General features: G+C 49.8%; 1 protein-coding gene across 1 annotated transcript; it reads right to left on the bottom strand.

Moving 5' to 3' along the window:
- Window positions 1–879: 879 nt before the first annotated feature.
- On the bottom strand, window positions 880–4,653 carry LOC136548686 (interactor of constitutive active ROPs 5-like). The gene is made up of 5 exons (XM_066540123.1): window positions 4,624–4,653; window positions 4,338–4,541; window positions 3,045–3,095; window positions 2,682–2,972; window positions 880–894 (listed from the first exon to the last, which is right to left on the bottom strand). The coding sequence occupies exons 1-5, from the start codon at window positions 4,651–4,653 to the stop codon at window positions 880–882; spliced, it is 591 nt and encodes a 196-aa protein (XP_066396220.1).
- Between the last annotated feature and the right edge of the window lie 17,175 nt (window positions 4,654–21,828).

Below are 21,828 nucleotides of genomic sequence, written 5' to 3'. Positions count from 1 at the left end.
GGGCATCCAAGGACTATGCCATCATCACCAGCCACAACCCTAACAACGGTGTAAGGGTAGGAAACACCTCCTGCCAAAGGAGGAGCACAGCGGACGACGGCGCAGTCGACGACGTACGACGCCCACCGGTGCCTCTTCTCCTTCGGCAGCAATGACTCCTCAGCAAGGGTGGCATGCACCATCTCATCTACGCTAGATAACCTCTAGCTCGACATCACGCTCTAGATTCACGAGCGAATCTGTGAGTTTTCTCTCTCTCTGGCATTACTCTTCCTCACTCAGGAACCGCCGCGACGCACGGACGCATTCGGCGGAAAGGAAGGAGAAGGAGAAATAGCGGCTCAGAGGCAGAAGAGGAGGTGGGACGAGAACTCCCCTCCCCCTCCCTATTTAAAGAGGAGGCGTTGTAGCTAAGGAAAGGCAAAAGGTTGGATGAAAAACCCTCTCCCTTCCCCTCTTTAAATATGGAATCAATGCTGATTGATACCTGAGGGGACGCGCCAAAACTGACGGGACGTGCCCTGGTCGACGAGGCGTCCCCCCTTGGTCAAACTGAACACTGCCTGGGTATGGCCCGCCACTAACCCGCTCCGGACACGGTAGTTAAGGCGCCCACATAGGCAGACAACCCTTTGCCTCCCCATGCAGGACCACGGGACGATCCAACAATAGGACCTTTTGGATCTCCTGGGCCGGCCATTCGGCCCAGAAGAGACGATGAACGAATGTCCAAAGAAAGATAAGCATCTCAGCCTTCTTACTTTACGCGTTAAAATTCATTCTCGAGCTTCTGACCCCGTCAAATGGTGGGAACACGAACATCACTCGAGGGCTGCCAAGGATGTCTACCAATCTAGACATCCTCCTTGCCCAACCCCCTCAGTACGCTTGAAACTAAGGATGCGAAATACGTGCATAAAACTTTGAGTAAAACTAGACAAACTAGCAGACCCTACGCCTCGGTAGCTATGGTGTTTCTGTTCGCTAGAAAAATCATGCTCAACGCCCCTCGCATCTCTAGCTTCGACGTCTGCCTTCTCAAGAAGGGTTCAGAGGGGTCCGCCTATAGAATCTCCCCCAAAGGAGAAGCTATCAGGTTGCCCAAGTTAATTAAATAGCTCGGACCACAACCGAGATACAAAAAACAAAGAATAGCAATTCTTATGCAGGTTACTCCAACCTCATCGCAAACATCAGGGACCAAACCCCACACAGACACATCTGGTAGGAGCTTTTCATCACTCATACTACCAAGGTAACGTTACCGACCCCGCCTTTATTTTGATTATATTATACATATGCAAAACATCCCAACACTTCGTGTTGCATCACGAAACGGTTGTCGCCTCATTCGATATAGGCGACCGCAGGCCGAGGTTCGAAGGTCGACCCATGAAGGGCTCGAGGCTGCCTCATGCCAAATAGAGCCAGGGAGAAATAACCGAGACAAGCCCCAGCGGCCCTACCTGACCTCGCTCAGAAGAGGACAGGGACGTCTCGACCTTTTCTCATTTGATTCTAACCCCGAGCCAAACCCATAGAATCTCCATCGAGGAGAGGCCATCGGGCCGCCTGAGCCTATCAAATGGCTCGGGCATCTGCCGAGAGGTGGGTTAAGAAGTTGTAGAGTGCCACCAGAGGGCTCTGCCGACCCCATCAGCAAATGATGGACCCGGATTCTACACGAACGTACCCGTTAGTGAGCTCGTTGAGCGCGATACTCGAGCCGTCGAGGCAAGTGTCGTTTACTCAGCCCCTCCGATTGCAAAAATTGAGGACGGGGTAACACGCAAATTATGGCTGACCCCTATCAGACCCTAACAAGGCCCGGGGGCTCGAGCCAATCAATATAGGGACACAAGTTCGAAGGCCCCACCTTGCCGAGCCCATAGAATCCCCAGTTGGGGATTTCTGTTGGAAGACAGGGCGAGGAATATTGCAATGTCATCCAAGGACTTCGTCGACCCTGTCACCAAAACCACAGTTCCGATCTCTAGTAACCCCCGACCCCAACAAATGCAGGGGGTCAGACTTTACTTGGGGGCTGGTTAAGGTACGGCTACCTCCTTTCTTTCTTTCGAAACAATCTCCTCGCATCAAAACCAGCGGCATAATTCGGGGGAACGGATTGGTAAGATCGCAAAAAATCAAACAAAACGAAATTACGACGCAAAATCACAAAACCGCGTCCAGACTCAAAAAGTACCGACACTTGTCCACATATTACATATAAGTTGTTCTCAAAATTGTTCGACTAACTACTCCTATGAAGGGAGAACCATCTCTTTCAAATTATCCGCTAGGTTTTTCGCAAGGGGAGCAACCATCTTCTCCATTTCCTCCAGCTCATCATCCTCGTAGGTGGATGGGAAGCCTTCGCTCATCACCTTTAGGTTGATTTCCTTCTCGTAATGAGCATGGGCGACGGTGAAGGCCTGGGTGATCCCGGCGTGAAAGGCACTCTCCTCAAGCTAGCCCACCCGAGCCATGATACCTGCGGCACGAGCCGCGAGCGGGCTGGTCTCCACTGGCTCCATCACCTTCAGGGCATTAAGGACCACCCCGACCGCAGCTTGCAGAAGATCGTGCTCATCACTCTCAACCTAAAGGGCCCTTCGTGCATAGGCAGCCTCTTTTTCTAGCTTGACGGAGACATTTTCGGCGCTCAACCTTCGGCTCACCGCATCACTGAGCTCCACCCGGAGAGAGCTAACCACCTCGATGTCCTTATCCACCTTCTGCTGAAGGGTCGTGGCCCTACTCTCGGCCTTCCACCGAAGGTCCCGCTCCATCTCTAGCTCCTTCAGGACTTTGCCGGCTTTCTCATTAGCCGCGGCATTCCTCTGCAGCAGCTCGTCTCGCTCCTTTTGGAGCCTGGCGATCTCCTCCCCATCTAGCTTGGACCTCGCCGACAAATCCTCGAACATCCCATGGGCTTCCTCCGCATCTTGACGCGCCTGGGCCTCCTGCTCCTGGGTAGTAGCAAGCTATGCGGCCATGTTTGCTCATAGCCGGGCCTCCTCAGAGAGGCGATCCCACTCCACCTTCTGCTTGCAGAGGAATCGGGATTTATTTCGGCTACGAGCAACAAGAACCTGAAGAAGACTGGAATCAGAAATGCGAAAACACAAAAACATGCGGAGAAAGAAGAAAATCAAGCGAATACCTAGGTAGTAGGAACGACAATTTCACGTAGGGCTCCTCTGGCCTGGTCCAGGGCCTCCAGCATGGTTGAAATTCTGATGTCAAGACCCTCCCGCTCCATGCTCTCAGAATGATCATCGAGCGAGAAAAGAGCCGACGTCAGGTCCTGAGCGGCCATCCACTGAAGTGGCGGCTCTCCCATGTGGGAGAGCGGCTTCCTCCCGACAAAGGGGCCGGGGGCGGCTCCCTCCTGACCCTATGCGGCACCACCGCTGCACTCGAGGACCCTCCAACTAGATCCTCCTCCGTCTAGGCCATTTCGAGCGCCACGGGCGGATCCACCTGGGTCCCCGGTGGCCCGGATTGCACTACACCCTCGAGCGCCACCACGACCGCACTTGGTTGATCCTGGCTTGGTGCGGTCACGACCACCTCCACCGGCAGTATGCGGCCCTCGGCTGGCTATACCATGTCTGCCATGGAGGAGGCCGCCTACTCAGTAACCTCCACGGGCGTGGGTGCCACCACAGACGCCGTCGGGTTGGCCAGCGTAGATCCAATGTCGGCATCACTCCCGCCCGAAACAGGGGTGACGCTAGGCGACGCCATCTGTCCCACTTGAATGGCGAGACTCTTCTTGGGCGCCAGCCCTAGGGGGTGACCCATCCGCAAGAACCTGCACAAAGGTATTAATCATTAGATCAAAATAGAAATGGAAAAAGGATGAAAACAGGGGAATCAACAGCTCATGTTGACGTCCTTCGCCGACGGAAGCATTTTGGGGATGGATCCCTAGAGCCCTGCCCCGACTCATCCGGGCGGGACCGTTTCAAGCCTACCCCCTGCTCTAGGGAAAGGGGGCTTACCTTGTGGGGCGCGGCACCAGAGCCGCTCCCCTCCATCGTCTCATGGGGCGCGGCACCAGAGCCGCTCCCCTCCATCGTTTCATGGGGCATGGCACCAGAGCCACTCCCCTCCCCTATCGCTTCGGGGTCGGCAGTGGTAGGTGCGCTTTCCTCCATCCACCGGTCCTCGGCCGGCACGCCGTGCGAAGCGGTGGACTCGCTGGCCTCCACCGACCTCATTGATTCACTTCCCTCCGCGTGGAAAGGGAAGGGTCCTTGCATGGATGGGTGGCCACTCGTCAGCGTGTCCTCGTCCTCCAGGATGTCCCAATCCACGCCGACGGCTACCTCGTCGTCATCATCATCATTGTCGTCTTCATCCTCACTGCTCACATCCTCTCCCCGATCCCGTGCCTCTTGCTTCAGTCGCTTCACCTTCTTCATCTGCTCTCTTGCTTTCTTGTCTTGCTCGGCCACAAGTCGATTAGCCACCGCCACGGCCTTGTCCTTGGGCAGCAGAATTGGACTGTCCTTGAAGACTAGCCCCCTCGGCTGGTTCCAATGCCACAAAGACAAGTATCAAAAAATAGAGATTCAGAAAAAAGAAAAAAGAGCACGAGAGAAGAAGGCTTACGAATTCAAAGAACCCAGGCTCTGGCCGCATTGGGGGGTGTCCGGGCACTGGATACACAATGTCGAGGACCCTGCCTATAGAATCCTTCATCGGCTCCGTCGCCTCCTTAATGCGCTGCGCCACTTCCGAGTAAGGGAGCGCCTCATCAATGAGCACCGTCTCCTCGAACAACATCCTGGGCATCATCCGATGCAGGGGAAGCACGTGCGCCATCAGTGGTGCCACCCTCCTCGCATGATAGGCGCTGATAATCCCCGTCCCCTTTACACCCCGATCCTTCAAGGCTTAGAGGGCGGAGAGAAGGTTAGAGAGGTGTTTCTTGTCTTTAGACTGGACGCCCCAACTCCATGACTCCGGAGCATCTACAATAAGGCGTCCAGTGTACCTCGGGAGGGTGGCACTCACATCATCCCTAACATAAAACCACTGCGAGTGCCATCCCTTGTTGGATGTTGCCAGACACATATATGGGTAACCCCTTGACCGGGTATGGCACAGATGAATGCTGGCACATCCCATCAGCGCGTTCACATCTTTCCCCCCAATCTTCCTCTTCAACAAACTAATATTAAAGAAATATCGCCATAGATCAAAATGGGGGTCGATCCCCAGGAAACCCTCGCATAGGGCAACAAACGCTGCCATGTGTTGAATCCCATTGGGAGTTAGATGCTGCAGCTCCACCTCGTAATAATCCAGCAGCCCCTAAAGGAATCTATGCACGGGTACCGTGAATCCCCGCTCATGAAAGATGGCAAAAGAGACAACATACCCTTCAGGCGGCACCGGCTCACCCTCGTCGCCAGGTAGCAGCCACTCCTGGACGGCAGACAGAGGGCGGAGAAGGCCACGGCAGACGAGGCCCTCCAAACACCGTGAGGTGATGCTAGATCTGCCCCACAACTCCATTAAAGCAATGGGGGAGGAGGGCAGGCGCGAGCTTGACGGCGGCTGCAACACGAGCGCAAGCTGGTCGATGGTGGCGATATGGGCGCCAGAGGCTGGGGCGATTGGCGGCGGATGTTTCAGAACGCAAAGGCAGGGGAGCGAAATATGAAACCTTGGGGGTGAACCCCATGGTTTTATAGGGGGCGACAGACGTGAGAAGGGCAACCATCCACCTTGATTTCCAGGCCTGCCACGTGCGCCACCGCGTCACATCATGGGACATGCGCCCGCAGTCCTTATCCTCTCACCCCAAAAATCACGGTGGACGGTTCACCTTCCCTAGGCAAATCCGGACTCTCTACCCACCTGGGAAATGCAAGCCACGAAGGCCCTTTTTCTCTTTGGCCCACCTAGGGCCCAGAAGCTCGGCGGCCGGCCCAACTAAGGAAGGGTCTGCGAACGATCCGAAATCAAGGGCACAAGCACCAGTTAGGTCAGCCCTGAATAAGTTCCCCGTGAACGGGATGCCATGACCCTCTTGGAAAAACATCTAGATGACAAAAAACTAAGTCCTTCAGCCTTACCCGTGAAGGGACCGATACAACCCCCCAGGCGACTCTACTCGAATCACCCGAGGGCTCAGGGGCTACACTCGATGGCAAAGTAACTTTGACGAAGTCAAAAAACACCCTCTAGGTGGTTCTACTCGAATCACCTAGAGGCTCGAGGGCTACTGTCGGGGACCTAATACCGGGGTACCCCAGAAGGTGGAACCAATAACCACCGAACGTTAAAAACTTCTGGATGAATAAGAGCACCGTTTCATCCCTTGTTCGAATAACAGGAGTTTGGTTCCACCTCGCCTAACGCCTTTTGAGATAGCTCTGCCTTGCCCGAGGGCTCAGGGTTAGTCTCCGTCTCGCCCGACGCCTTTGGGGCGGGCTCGGTCTCGCCCAAGGGCCGAGGGATAGACTTCGTCTCACCCGACGCCTTTGAGGTGGCTCTGCCTTGCCCGAGGGCTTAGGGCTAATCTCTGTCTCACCCGACGCCTTTAGGGCAGGCTCGGTCTCACCCGAGGGCTGAGGAATAGATTCTGCCTCGCCTGACCCTGGAGGAGCAGGGTCGGTGTCGCCCAAGAGATAGGGATTAGTCTCCATTTCGCCAAGCGGCAAGGAATGAGCCTCACCCTGCTCCATATCAAAAGACTGAATTCGTCTTACTTGACAACTTTTCCCTGTTCCCTCAAGATGATAGGCACAAGGCGAGACAAGACATTTGGGTCAACCATGGCCCCAGGGACCATACCCTGTGCCCTAGCAGGAAAAGTACTACCAAGGGATGACGAGACAGGTGCTTTAGACCCTTCCGGGCATCGCAGAGCCCAAAAGGTTGCACAGGTGCGTGTTCCTTGCCCTGTAGAGTTGTAGGCGCCGCCTTCAGCCCTAGGACACGGAACCCAACAAAGATATACGACAACCACTACGCTCTAGAGAAGGATTTGCTACCTCCACGAATGACGGATATCCCATTGCCATGCTATGGAATCGAGGGAGCGGCGCCCGCTTCCCGACCCCTCAGGTCTGCCAAGTCAGAAGGCCTTGCCACGGCGTTACGCCGAACCCCAACCTCTCGTCCCTCCGACAAAGACTCACAGAAATCAGAAGGCAAGCGGACCAAGGCTAGGAGAGGCTAATAAGTCAAAACCACTGTACTACAGCCCATACCCTGTGTAGGGTAGCATTCTGTAATCAACCTGATATTCTACAGAGACATCGACAGTATTGTAGGCACCTATCTTCCTTCACACTCATTAGGATGAAAAACGAGGCCGGGTAGACGTGAACCACAAGATTAGGTAAAGCCCTTATCCTTGTAAAGCCAGCCCCTTCATCTATAAAAGGGGATGCGCTTCTCCCATCAAGGGGAAGAAAAACTTGGGACCAAACAAGAAGACACACCTACATACAGTCAAGTTGCTACAAAGCACTTGGCCTCCTTTCAACCCTTCCATTAGAGACTTGGGACCAGTCCCTCTCTTGATCGTTTGTACCCCTTACTACAGACCGTTCACGATGCTAATAACACGAGCAGCAACAAACTGGACGTAGGGACATTCGGCCCAAACCAGTATAAATCTTGTGTCCTTTAGCGCACCATCCGAGCCTAACATGCATTACTATAAATTTACTTGCCGGTGCTCGTATGAAACACCGACAGAATGTGACCAAGGAAAGGAACTTTCTTCAACCAAAATTCACACTTGCTAAACTTAGCATACAGCTTATGATCTCTAAGTCTGGTCAAGACAATTCTCAGATGCTTTTCATGATCCTTCTCATTCTCGGAGTACACCAGAATGTCATCAATGAACACAACCACAAACTTATCTAATTCTAGCATGAAAACTATATTCATCAGAAACATAAAGTATGCAGGAGCATTTGTCAAGCCAAAGGACATGACAAGATACTCATACAACCCGTATCTGGTGGAAAATGCGGTTTTCGGTATATCTTGTGGCCTAATCTTGATCTGATGATAACCGGATCTCAAATCTATCTTGGAGAACACCTTAGCCTTGGCTAACTGGTCAAACAAAACATCAATATGAGGCAAGGGATACTTATTCTTGATGGTTACAGCGTTAAGTGGCCTGTAATCCACACACATTCTTAATGTGCCCTCTTTCTTCTTCTTCACAAACAAGGCGGGATATCCCCATTCAGACTTGCTTGGCCGGATAAACCCCTTTTTCGATAACTCTTCTAGTTGCTTCTTCAGCTCAACTAATTCATCTAGAGGCATCCGATAGGGTCTCCTTGAAATCAGAGCTGTTCCGGGGATTAACTCAATTCCAAACTCAATATCCCTATCTAGCGAAAGACCAGGTAACTCATCTGGGAATACATCTGGGAACTCACACACTACCGGAATCTGATGAATAGGAATAACTTCAGTAGCACATGTTACACTTATAAGGTCCATTCTCTGAGGCAATGGTACTTGGAAAGTACCCTCACCCAGGGGATCCTTAAGGGTAAGTACCCGACTTCTTGTATCTATAACTGCTCCCCAATCCTTCATCCAATTCATCCCCATAATGACATCCAAAGCTAGTCTAGGCATAACTATCAAGTTCACTCGAAACTTTCTGCTACCTAATTCAAGGGTTGCCCCTCGAATCATCTGATTGGTCAAAACATCAGCCCCCGCTGAACTTATACGGTAACCATAACCCAATTCTGTGCATAGTTGTTCATGTTTTCGTGCAAATGCTTGACTCATAAAAGAATGCGATGATCCAAAATCAAATAGAACAACTGCAGGGTGTTGGTTGATAGGAAACTTACTAGCAATTATGGGCTCTCCTTTAGGAATCTCATCCACAGTCGTACTATGCACCCAAGCAGTATAGGTCTGCTGCTTCTTCTTGGGCGGATAAGGACAGAACCTTGAGAAGTGGCCGAGTTGATCACAATTGTAGCAGGGTCCCCTTATTATACCAGCAAATCCCACAGCTCCCTTGGAACTGCCCTGTACTGCAGTTGCAGCTTCCTTGTTGGACTGCACTGGCATCTTGTAGGCTTCTGTGGTCCCTTGAAATTCTGACCTCTCTACTGTGGTGGCCTGAACCTAGCGCCAGGTATAGATGGACGATAGGGAGGACGACCTCCTGCAGGTGCTCTTGCTTAGGACGGACCACCTTCTAGTGCTCTCTTGCGAGTCTTGGCTACGGTACTGGCGTTGTTGTTCTTTTCCTGCTTCAGACAATCACTGATAAAGTCATTGAATCTGGCATGGGTGTTGGTACCCACATGCTTCATCATCTTTGGATTGAGTCCTCTCTTGAAACTGGCGATTCTCTTAGCATCGGTGTCAACCTTGTCGGGAGCATAACGGCACAAGTTGTTGAAAGCATGCAAATATTGCGTCACGGTTTTGGTGCCCTGATTCAACACCAAGAACTCTCCCAACTTCATCTCGGTCAGCCTGGGTGGAATATAAACTCCACGGAAGGCCTCAGCGAACTCTCTCCATGTAATCTGAGCATTTGGAGGGAAGGTGGTGCGATGGTGCTTCCACCACATTCCCGCTGGTCCTTGCAACAGATGTGCAGCATACTCAGTTTTTAATACCTCAGTCATCCTCAACACATGGAATTTATCTTCCATAGTGTTGATCCATTCTTCAGCATCGAGTGGTTCTATTGCTTCCTTGAATATTAGCGGCCTGGTGTCCATAAAATCTTTGAAGTTGCTGTACTGATTCACCCCATTGCCACTACCCTGATTGTTACCGTGTTGAACATTGTTGGCGATGGTATGCAGAAAATCCTTCATATTCTTCTGGGATTGTTCCGTGTTGCGCTGACTCCCGAGCAACTGTGCGAAGAACACCTCTGGGTGAGCGGGGGAGGAGGTGGCAAATGCAGTTCATGGGGGGCTCATTGTTGTTGACATGGTTTCCACCACCACCACCAGTCCTAGCACCATTAGCACCAGTCTCAGCGGCCTCATAAGTGGTACAGCGAGTATTTGTCATCTGCATATTTCAGCAACAAGTAATGATTGAGTGAAGTTGTAATAATTGTGAGTGAAGGAAAAATTATACCGTATTGAATTTACTAGAGAGAATAAATTCATACAATAAAACAGAGGCACAATAATCGTATCCCAATTAAAACAACATCACTAATTAAATTACTTCAAAAGCAAACATCACGTCCATACAACTAAATTGCCAGCATACCTACACTAGACTTTTATGCGTTCAGATATCGCATTACTAGCCAAGTTCCAATCACATGCCAAGTCTCATAAGTTCGAAGCAAGATACATTAGGTTATATGCCAACAAAAGAAAGGTCATCGCGACATGACCTAAACACTAGCGCAAGGCAACTAGCCTACTCCTCGGGGCCATCATCGGGGTCGGAGACATCACCATCGCCCCTAGGTGAAACTACAGGCTCGTCCTCATCCTCATCGTCGATGTCCATGCCAGCGATGTCTGGAGGAGCATATGGGCCAACCCCATTATAGAGCGCATGAAACTCCTCATGCAGGTTGGCGTTGTACTCCTCTAACTCATCGACCCTCTACAGCAGAAGGTCCCTCTCGTTCTAGGCTTCATTCCTTTCCTGGATCAACTGTCCAATCATGTGGTCTGCATTGTTATTGGCCTGAGTCATCGTATGCACCCACTACATAGCTCTATCACCTCTCTCTACCGCCTGGTCCCGCTGTAAGCTCATATCAGCCAATTGCTCCTACAAACTAGCCATAGCACGCGCCTGCTTCTTCTTCTGCTTTCTTACCTTGAGCTTATCATGACCACACAAGCTAGTCAAAGTCTAGTAGGTACACTCAAGACCCTGATACGCTTTGATAGCGGCAAACATAGCACTCATAGCATGGTTGTCGCTAGCCTGTCCCTCAGCTAGACCTCTGACCAAAGCACTTCCCTGAGGCTGAACCCAAATAGCATCACGAGGATCATCCCTAGGAAAGGTGCCAGCTAGAGCTGCTGCAAGCTCACTAGGAAATCTGCTCATGATGTCCCTGATGACACGAAAAGCTGCTCCCTCTGTGCCCTCAATAGGAGTGCGACCCTCAAACTCCAAGTGCCAACCATCCCACTTTGGAGCATCACCAAGAGCAGGAACTGTGATCTCTACCACTGCAAGTCCATCCTCTGCTAACTGGCTCTCATTCCAAGAGTACACTGGCTCTTGACCCTCTGGGTACCCCACATCATGGAGCACTCTCCAAAGCAAGGTCGACATGCCAAACTCGCTCAAGAAGGTGTTCGTGGTGCGGTGCTCCCTTGGGGCCAACTGATGTTGAGGTGCTCTTCCTCCGGTGGACTTACGGACAGTCCGCTTCATGCGGGCCATCTGTAGCAAAAATTTCTTTTATTACCCCATAGGAACATATTTTAGGTGATACAACTTTTATCAAAATGAGATAATCAATTTATAAGGGGAGGAATGCGTGACATGAATGAAATGCACAAGTAATATGATGTATGTACGTGCCGTCTGTTCTCACAAACTTATGAAATAAATAATTTCTAGCGATGAATTCGGTGGCATACAAACGATCTCTCAAATATGTATCTAATATGTTCTACATGATAACGTTGTTATGTACCTATAGAAGATTCATTTCAGCCTAATTCCCAATGAATGCATAAAAGCAGTAAATTTTATCCACACACTCTACACGAATCCCCAGATATGTGTACAACGGTAGTAACTACCCGAACCATCGTTCTATTGACGGCATCGCCTCAACGGATGGAATACCCACACATGAGATACCTTTATAAAACATGCATAGAACATGTAATTACTCCAACATCATATAAGCATTCACCCTAGATCGGCGATGTATCCGATCATGCTCTCACAACTCACACTTACCGAGGCGTAGAGGCAAATTATCCATACACTACCACTCAAACAAGTGACACTCATACAATAGCACGTCGTATGAGCAATGAAAGAGAAATATGATGCAAGAACCCCAAGTCAGTACTTAATTAAGCCACCTAGAGTCCTTAACTGGGCATAAAGGATATGACCACTGGCACACTTTTTAGTTTGGAACTCACATTTTTCAAATGCCTTTTTGTTTTAAATACACTTGTGAACAGTGACACGCTAAACCATGCTCTGATACCAGCTGTAACAGAACCGACCAATTATACGAAATTAAGTAAGAAGATCACCCGCCAGAGTAGACGACTTAGCAAACTTAAGCCCATATAACCCGGTAGTCCATGAAATCATGAAGGATTTCAAACCAACTCACATACCAGCCAAGATAGTAATAAGTTTAGCGGTCACCATCACATATTATATAAAAGTTCACATCACAGGTACATCAGAGTTTAAACATAGTTATTACAAAACAAGTTCAAATAGAAGTAGCGGAAGCCATTTGTTCAAAACCACACACACTCACACGGAGTTCAAATACAGTGTCAGCTAATGATCATCTCCAACAAAAGCATCAGACGAGACATAAGGAATGACCATGCCCATAGTCCTAAGCATCACCCATCGTAGGACAAAGGCAGTTGATACAGTAGCCGTAATACATCTGCCCATCAGCAACAAGTGAGAATAAAACCCTGAGTACAAGAAGGTACTCAGTTAGACTTACCCGACATAACCAAAAATAAAGTGTCACCAAGGATTATAAAGGGCTTTATAGTAGGGTAGCTGACTCATTTGCAAAAAGAGGCATTTTTAGTATCGCAAGAAACTTTCCAAAAGCATTATTGTCAAGTTAATTATTATTAACCTGTCGACTACATTTGCACCTATACTAGAGCAAGCATGTGATTAAGCAAATAATGATAGCCAATGATCACTAACAACTTCCATAATGTCATATTCGTTATAACTGTCCAAGTGTTCCATCAACATTACTACGATGAATTAACTCAAATCAAGTATTCACTATCCAGTGAACGATGGCGATTCGAATCGATTATTAACCAGCTGGTAATTTATTCCTTACACAAACCTCACTCACCTGCTAAAGTGAGGTATCGGTCACCGAGTCAACTATCCAGGAAAAATCTTGAGTTTGCCAGGAACCACATGTACCCGGGGGCCGACCGACTGCCTTTTGGTCTTATCATCGTGCCCCCGTGTCCTACCACACTTGCTCTGGTACAGTGTGCTGCGGGCAATCTACTTGGTCCGAATAATCTTCTAGCTTCACGGTCGAAAGGTACTTTATTCAGCCAGCTAAATGTAAGGCATGCGTTCAACATGACCTGAGGCCCAACAACGGTCGGTCCTTAATCGACACAGACGAAAAGCACTACAGTCCAAAACCCTGTAAGTCTCCGTCTAGTCTCAACTTCAAATTAACACTTAGTTATACCATGACTACATAATTATCCAAGCAGATCCAGGTAACCACCTATAGCTCGCAGGTGACTGGAAATCACCTGACTTCTATGGTCTAAGCCAGCTAAGCATTGACTCGACTGCGGATACCAGGGTAACAAGGATATAGTATAACAAAGGTAAACAAGGTATAATGCAGCAACAGTTGCAAACAACTCCTGAATGTAATGCATCAATTAAAGTAAATCATTAATTAATAATCACAAATTGGGGAGAAAAATGCTCTAGGGCTTGCCTCTCTCGAAGGAGCTCGGGCGGTGATCGGGGCACTCCGGAAGTTCCTCAACGTCCTTATCTGCTTCAGTCACTTCTTGCAGCTACACCTCAAGCTGCTCCACGGGCTCCTCGGGTATGACAACCGGGCTCTTGGTTTGCGATCCTGTATGATGTAGGTGCGTAAGTGCTTATGCAAAAGGTGCATCGAATGAAATGAACACAATGAATATGCTTGCATGCAAGGTAGTCAACATCATCCAAGAACATATACTACAAGCACATGTTATCTACTGTATTCTCTTCTACTACTAATATGCTACGTCAACACATCTCATTAAATGCTTCAAAGATACACCAAAGCTTCACTAATTTCTTAATCATGCATAAAGCAACATTTGATTAAACCCTAATTAATAATAGGTTTGAATAGCAACATCTATTTTTATAGCATAGAAAAATCTTAGAAAATTACCATAGCACAGTACTACCCTAAGTAGTCTACCATCAAATTTTTATGGCATTTGAATAATTGGATTAGCCTACACGAAAATGACAAGCTATGGCATAATTATGATCATGAAAATACTTTGTACCATGAAAAGTGTTAAACAACAGATGTAATATTTTTTCTATGTTCTACACAGTAAATAATCACTGCACAAAAATTATCACATGCATGTTTTATACAAATTTTGCTCTCTAGCAAAAATAACAAAAATCAGCCATTAAAGGCACTTGAACTATACCTCATAATTTTTCTAAAGGACATGCATGGCATATACTTTTTCTAGGAAGTACATTACACAAGAAGAGTAACAAACTTGGAGTCATATTTTTCTGATACATATAGGATTTACTAAACATTTTATAAGATATCAGAAATATCAAGAATTAAATAAAGCTCTACATTAAAGTATCTCAAAAATGATATGCAATATTTTTATCATATAGATCTGGTGACAAGGAACACAACAAAATTTGTTTCAATAAATTTGGAGCCATTTTGAGCAAGTTATAAATTCCCAAAGCATTTAAATAGAAATCTGAAAATCATTTCTTAAATTCTTTCTGAAAATCCCCTTTCCAAAACTGCTAGATCCACCCGGCTTTCTACCTAGGCATGCACCCCTACGGCTGACAGTGGCCCCCACGGGTCAGCCGGCCCCACCTGCTAGCCCCTGAGGCAGAGGAGGCTGCGCTGACCGGCGTGAGCTCGTCGTCGGCGAGGTGGCCGGCGATGAGGTCACCACCAACGTGACCACCTTGCCAAGGCGGACATGGTAGTGCAAGCGGCAGGGTTGGAGGAGCTCGAGAGTGAGCTGGCCAGCGGCCATGGTGGCATGGTGGTGTGGCTCATCGACGGCCGGCCATCTCCGGCCGAGAAGGGGCGTGAGATGTGGCGTGGGAGCTTCACCGAGCTCGTGCGGTGCTCGTGCGCGTGAAGGGAGAGCGAGAAGGAGGACGGAGGGGCGAGGTCCATGGAGCAGAGCACTCCGGCAAGCTCGGCCACGACTTTGGCGAGGGATTCCTAGGGAAGGGGAGCTTCTCATGGCTTACCGAGGTGAGCACGAGGTGCGCGAGGAGGAGGCGATGCTTAGGGCAAGATGGAGATGGCTCAGGCGAACTAGAGCAGCCGGAATGGCCAACTCTAGTGAGCTGCTGGTGTAGGCGGTGGTGGAGGTGAGTGCTACGGCTGCTGCTTGCGCTGGCGGATGAGAGAGTGAAGTGGAGGAGTGAGAAGGAGCGCAGCGCGGTCGGGCAGGTGAAGGCGCGACAGGAGGGGCGCAGGACAGGCCAGGGCTGCCGCGCGGCGTGCTCGCCGGCGCATGGTGGCCACGCGACGTGCGCACTCCGTCGCGGTCGGGTGAGTGCGCGGCGAACGGGTGTGGCGCGGCGCAGAGCAGGCCGGGCCGGCTTGCGCGACTGGGCCGAAGGCGAGGCGCGAGGCCCATTTAAGGAAAAATGTTCTTTTTCAAATTCTTTTCTCCCCCAAATTCATTCAAATGAATTTTTAAACTTTTTCAAAGCAGTTTCAAACTTTGGCCCAAAAATAAAAGTTGCTCAAAAATTTATTCTCTACAACTTTGCTTTTATAACCAAAGTCAAATTCCAATTAGATTTTGAATTACCAAATTAAACTCAATATTAATTCAAAACCCTAATTTTGAATAATTATTTTTAAAAGCAAAATTTGGCAAAAATTCAAATATAAACTTTGCTCCAAATTGTATCCTAAATATTTATAAGCTATCCTAGTGATCAAAACAAGAAATCATGGCATCCAAACATGAGCATGGCATTTCACAATGTTTTAAACATAATGAATTTCAATCAACTTAAGCACCACATGAAATGATACTTCATTTCTTTCAAAATGAAATGCATGAATGATGCTTATGCATGAGGTGATGATGATTATGCTCATGGGATGAAATGGTAATGCATGCTTAACACCGAGGTGTTACAGATTTCAACGTTGGTCAAAATCAAAACATACAATTATTCTTATACACTAATTCTACATCACCGTTGGGTAGAAATAGAATTACTGCATAAATCTTTAACATTTACAACTATTCTTACACACTAATTCTATATCACCGTTGGGTAGAAATAAATTAATGCATAAATCATTAAAATTAACATATGTTCTTATACACTAATTCTACATCACCGTTGGGCAGAAATAGAATTAATGCATAAATCATTAAAATTACGATATTGTTATTAACAACGTTGGTCAGAAAATAACAACATCATAATCATGTCAAATCTCTTTTTCTCCAATTAAATACCACATTGGTTCAAAATAACTGGAGAATCAACATTTTCTTTAGCAGCGGAAAAATCTCTTTTTCTCCAATTAAAACCACCTTGGTTCAAAATAACTAGAGTATAAACAACTTTTCTTTGACTACGGAAAAACTCTCTTTTTCTTGAATTTTACCCATAGGGGAAATTGCTTTTTCTATTTTCTTTAATCCATTAATCAATTTCCAGGAAATAAACATTTACTGGAAAAATTTTCCTTTTCTCCAGTTAAATATCACGTCGGTTCAAAATCACTGGAGAATATACTTTTTCTTTAGCAGGGGAAAAACTCTAACTCAATTTCTTGAATTTTACCCACAGGAAAAAATACTTTTTCTATTTTTCTTTTGAACCAATTTGCATTTTCAATTTTCCATTTTTCAATTTTCCTAGAAAAGGAAAATACAAAGTCGGGCTCTAGCTCTTCCTGTGTTGGCCCAAAACGGTCAAAACCGGCTCGACCCATCTGTCCGCACGCGCGCAGGCCACACCCAGGCCACAACCTGGGCCTGGGCCGGCAAAGTGACGCGGCGCGCTCACGCCCGCCTAGGCCGGTTCGCATCCGACATCGGATCGCATCCGACGGTTGCCCGGCCATCTCGCCCGAACAAAAAGACCGACCGGCCGCGTCAGTCGAAACCCTAGCTTCATTCCTTTTGTTGCTCTCTCTCTTCTTCGCCGCTCTCTCCTCTCTCTACCTCATCTCTTCTCAGCGCAGCGCAACAGTGACTGAGAGCGAGCGAAGCAAGAGCGACGACGGTGGAGCGACCATGGCGCCGTCGCCGGCCCCCTCGCCATCGCGCGTGCTCCCCAATGGGTGAGCACGTCGCCGTTGAGCGGCCTGGCCACGGTGCTTCCTTGGCCGAGCCCGACGAGCCAGCTCCCTCAGCTTGGCTTCTTCTCTGAGCCCAATGAGCCAGCTCCCCCGGCTCGGCTTCTTCTCCCGCGCCGACGAAGGAACATCCCGATGCACGGCGAGGTAGATCTACCCCTTCCCCTTTCGGATTTGTATCTCCTTTTCTCTTATCCGAACAAGGGTTTGGATCTTCCCCTTCGGATTTGAGTTGCATTTTCTTTCTTTTCTTTTTGCTTGTTCACCCAAAAAGGGGATCTAGGGTTAGGGTTCGTTTCTTTTGATTTCTTTTCCTCTTTTGGAGTTCATCCAAATGGCTTTCCCTTTTCCCTTTCTCTATGTGAGTTAGGGTTAGGGTTCGATTGAACCTGGATTCTTTTCCCTTCTTCCCCTTTCCCCTTCTTCTTTTGGGATTAACCCGATTTGGGATTGGGGTTAAAATTAGGGTTAGTCTTAGGGTTCAGCCAAATCTGAATCCACTCTTCTTCTTCTACTATTTCTCTTCCCGTTCAAGGCTTTTATGGGTTTAGGGTTTGGCTTGAAGTGCCGATAGCCCTTTCTTTCACCCAGTTAGGGTTAGGCTTGGGGAACCTTTATCTGTTCAGATCCGAAAGGAACTCTTTTCTTTTCTTAGATCTGAATTGGATCTGTTCTGTTCTTAGGTTAGGGTTCGGCTTCGTGAGCCGAGGGTCCTATCTCTTCTCTGATCTGAATGGATCTTGTTTTCTCCCCCCCCCCACGCGGTGGCGGTGGTGACCGGTAGACAGTGACGTCCGCCACCCCGGTCTCTCTTTCTTTCTTCTTTTACCCGGTTAGGTTAGGGTTACACAGAGGCAACCTAGCTCCGGTACTATTGTTAGGATCGATGATTACCTCTCTGTGTGTAACCCGTAGATCCGGGGAAGACCCTTCTTGCCTTTCACTATTGCAGCACAGCAGCAGCGTAGACGCCGTTGTAGAGGCAGCTCCGGCTCGGTGAAGTCCGTAGTGGTACGGTGATGGCCCTGCAGGAGCGACGGCGGTGGTCGGTGGGCACATCCCGTCGCTGGCAGCACCTCTTTAGGATCAGATTAGGGTTTTCTGTAGGTGGGATGGCGGCTCCGTTCAACCTCGTGACCCGAGCCCAGTTCCCCAGTCCTCTATATATGTGTTGTGCGACAGGAGCCCACCAACAAGTTAGGGTTGGGCTCCCCCGATCAGGGAGCAGAGGCAAAGACCTAATAGACCGTTGGGCCTATTGGTGAAGATCAACTAACAATCCTGACCAACAGTGTGCTCTGCGAACTGCTAGGTGCTAGGGCATGCATGGCCCTACGCTGTCTGCTTCCCATGGCTTGACACGAATGCCATACGATGGCTCTTGGTTTCTGGACTGGTCTTTCCAGCCGTCGATGTCGAGTCAACGTACTCAAAAGAGTATTTTGGATCAACCTTAACAAAATAACAAGTACTCCTTCTAACCACGGTGTATGTGCATGGCTGCACAGTCTGCACTGTGCAATTAGTTGGTTGACTGCTTGCGCGTTTAGCAGCAAGCTAGGTCATGTCATTGGGGACGAGACATGCACGAAGCAGGTACCCATAAAAAAATCGAAGATTCGGCAACAGAATTGCTAAGTAAATTTGTCACATAGTAAATAACGAGTAGTACGGAAAAACACCAAACAAACGAAAAGGGAGGGGGGTTTAATGATGGCCAACAGGCCGGCCCGGTCCGGTCTGGCACGACACGGGCCCGTGCTAGGCACCGCCCGATAGGGCACGGCATGGAAGGGCCCATTAGGCCACCGGGCCATGCCGCACTAGTCCATCGTGCCTGGCCGACGGCCCAGACACGGCCTGTCGGGCCAATTTTCGTTAGCAGGTTAGGGCGGCCCCGAGGCCCACCAAATGAGACAGAGATGAGGGGGAGGCGAGGAGTGGAGGTGGCGGCGGCCGCCGGCGAGCTCCCCCCTCAGGGCGCTTGATGCCAGATCCGGCGAAGTAGCTGGCGGAGGAGGCGAGTCCGACGAAGTAGCTGGCGGATCCGCGGCGGTCCGGTCGGATCGAGGGTGTAGAAGGCCGGATCAAGGCCGCTCTGCTCGAAGCCGCTGTAGGGGGACGCGGAGGAGGTGGCCAGACGCGTGGAGGGTCTTGGAGGAGGCGACTGTTGCCATGCTCGACGCCGGCGTGGGGGGCTTGGCCCATGACACCAGATCTGGCGTCGAGGTGGAGCTTGGGGCTAGCATGAGCAGCCAGAGAAAGGGGGAAGGGGAGGAAGCATGAGCAGCGGGAGATGGCAGTGGCTGCTGGCGAGCTTGCTGTTGGCCCTTGACATCGGATCTAGCGTCGGGGCGGAGCTCGGGGCTAGCGCGAGCAGCCAGAGAGAGGGGGAAGGGGAGGAAGCACGAGCAGTGGGAGATGTCAGTGGCTGCCAGCGAGTTTGCCGTGCTGTGCGAGGGCGTCCCACCTGGGAGCGTCCGCGTCGCAGAGGGGAGAGGAGCGAGTGCGTAGTGGCCTCGCCTGATTCGAGGGAAGGGGAGGGAGCCGGTAGCGTCCGCAGCACATAGGGGAGAGGAGCGAGTGTGTAGTGGCCGCGTGGGGAGGGGGCTGCGCGGGCGGAGAGAAGGGAGCACGCTCGCCTCGCGGCCTCGCGCCCTCGCCTGATTCGAGGGAAGGGGAGGGAGCCAGGAGCGTCCGCGGCGCAGAGGGGAGAGGAGCGAGTGCGCAGAGGGGAGGGAGCTGGGAGCGTCCGTTGACCGCGCTGGGCCTTGGGGAGGGGAGGAGGAGTGAGGTGGGGGAGGGGGGAGGCCAGGCCGACCGTCATAGGCCGTGTCGTGCCGTGCCAGCCCACGGGCCTGTGCAGCGGCCCAGGCACGGCTTGCTCCCTCGGGCCGTGCCAGCCCGGGCCCGCCGATCATCGGGCCGTGCCGTGCTCGTGTCGGGCTAAAAAAGCGGGCTTCGTGTTGTGCCGTCGTGCCTCGGACTGCATGGACATTTATAGGGGGGCATGTTTCATGTTTTTTGTATTGTATGTAGTTTTATTAAGTGTTTTAAGCTATGACGCCTTCTGTGTTTGATATGGACAGATAACTCACTGAAAATGGGCTGCTGCTTGCCGTGTTGCTCTGATCAGGATTCAGGATCCGTGTGATTATCCGTCTTGACATCATGCATGCTTCACCATTGCTCTGTACAAGCCTACGCACAGCTTGTTCCATAATCTTGGCCCATTCTGAGAGATGCTAATGTCGTTCCACTGCTGCCTGCAGAGAACATTCCATTTGTTTAGACAGTGGACTAGCGTGGAGCCAACACCGAGGTCCATTGGGGCCTTGTTTAGATTGCCTCAAAATTTCAAAGTTTTTTTACTCTCTCTATTACATCAATTTTTGGACGTATGTATGAAGCACTAAATGTAGATAAAAAAATAACTAATTGCACAGTTTGGTTGTAAATCACGAGACGAATTTTTTGAGCCTAGTTAGTCCATGATCGAACAAAGTTTGTCAAATACAAACGAAACGTGCTACAGTGTCCAGATTGTAAAAATTTGCAATCTAAACAAGGCCTGGTTCCCTAAACAAGGGGGGGAGTTTGCAACTTCCTCCACAGATCTGCATGCGTCTTCTAGAACTCCGATTAAGGAAAACGGAGACCCAGAACTTTTTTACCACCCACCCACCTGCTCCGATCCATCGCTGATTTTCTCAGCGCCGTTCGTCTTGGGACCTCACTCGCCCCGGAACACGTTGTGTGCCTGTGCCACGGGAAATGGTCCGTCCTCCACCGTCAGAAAAACACGGTTTCTCCACCACCACCAGGTCCAGGTGCTTGGTTCCTCGGTCTAATATACACGAGAGAACTTGCATCGCCATCATGCCAGCGTCCAGGCCATATACGCCATATAAACGTCCACTCTTCCTCTACGAATATGATGCCACCGGCACGCCAAAAAGCGGCGATTTTCGTAGCCTTCCCGTGAGGCATGAGCACCGCCATCAGAGCGTGAGCGTCAGACTCAGACCAAACGGTATGGGGAGGAAACAACAGAAAGCGAAATTAAGGAGTAGCCAGGACTGGCAACTCGGGTCCTTTGCCTCCGCGAAAGCTCCGAAACCGGCTGCCATGTTCCTGCTGTCTGCTTCTCGCTCTCTGCCTCTGTAGTAGTACTCCCGTATCCGCCGGCCGGCTCGCCCGCGCCCGTTTCGTTTGCCGTGACGAGGACATGCAGCCTGTTTGTTGACTGGTTCGTATAGTTGCTAATTCGTAAGAAAGTACTGTTGATTGATTTGGGTAAGAGAAAAATATTATTCTAGTTGAAAATTTACGATCATTTATGATAAAGCCATAGCTAAACGAACAGGCTACTGCTACTGACTCCTGCCTTTACCAAAAGCCACCAGGCAAGTTTTCCTGGAACCAGTCACCGCTAATCCTCTAGCTTGTAGTAGTTAGCAAGAACCCTCGTCCTCCTGAAAACCCTTTGTCCCTTTGTTTTTCAGAGAAGGAAAACTCTGCCCTTTCGCGCC

Source organism: Miscanthus floridulus, chromosome 4 (genome assembly GCF_019320115.1).
Source record: "Miscanthus floridulus cultivar M001 chromosome 4, ASM1932011v1, whole genome shotgun sequence".
In the NCBI taxonomy this organism is placed as follows: Eukaryota; Viridiplantae; Streptophyta; class Magnoliopsida; order Poales; family Poaceae; genus Miscanthus; species Miscanthus floridulus.
The sequence above is the reverse complement of the archived record's forward strand: the minus strand, read 5'-3'. Positions and strand labels throughout refer to the sequence as shown.

What these genes read in the sequence shown, in the direction of transcription:
- LOC136548686 (XM_066540123.1), bottom strand. Translation starts at nt 4,653, where the DNA reads ATGCGGCCAGAGCCTGGGTTCTTTGAATTC. An exon ending in ATGATGATGATGACGACGAG is followed by an intron (nt 3,096 to 4,337) that starts GTAGCCGTCGGC and finishes AGTCTTCTTCAG; the next exon opens with GTTCTTGTTGCTCGTAGCCG. An exon ending in GATTCCTCTGCAAGCAGAAG is followed by an intron (nt 2,973 to 3,044) that starts GTGGAGTGGGAT and finishes GCTACTACCCAG; the next exon opens with GAGCAGGAGGCCCAGGCGCG.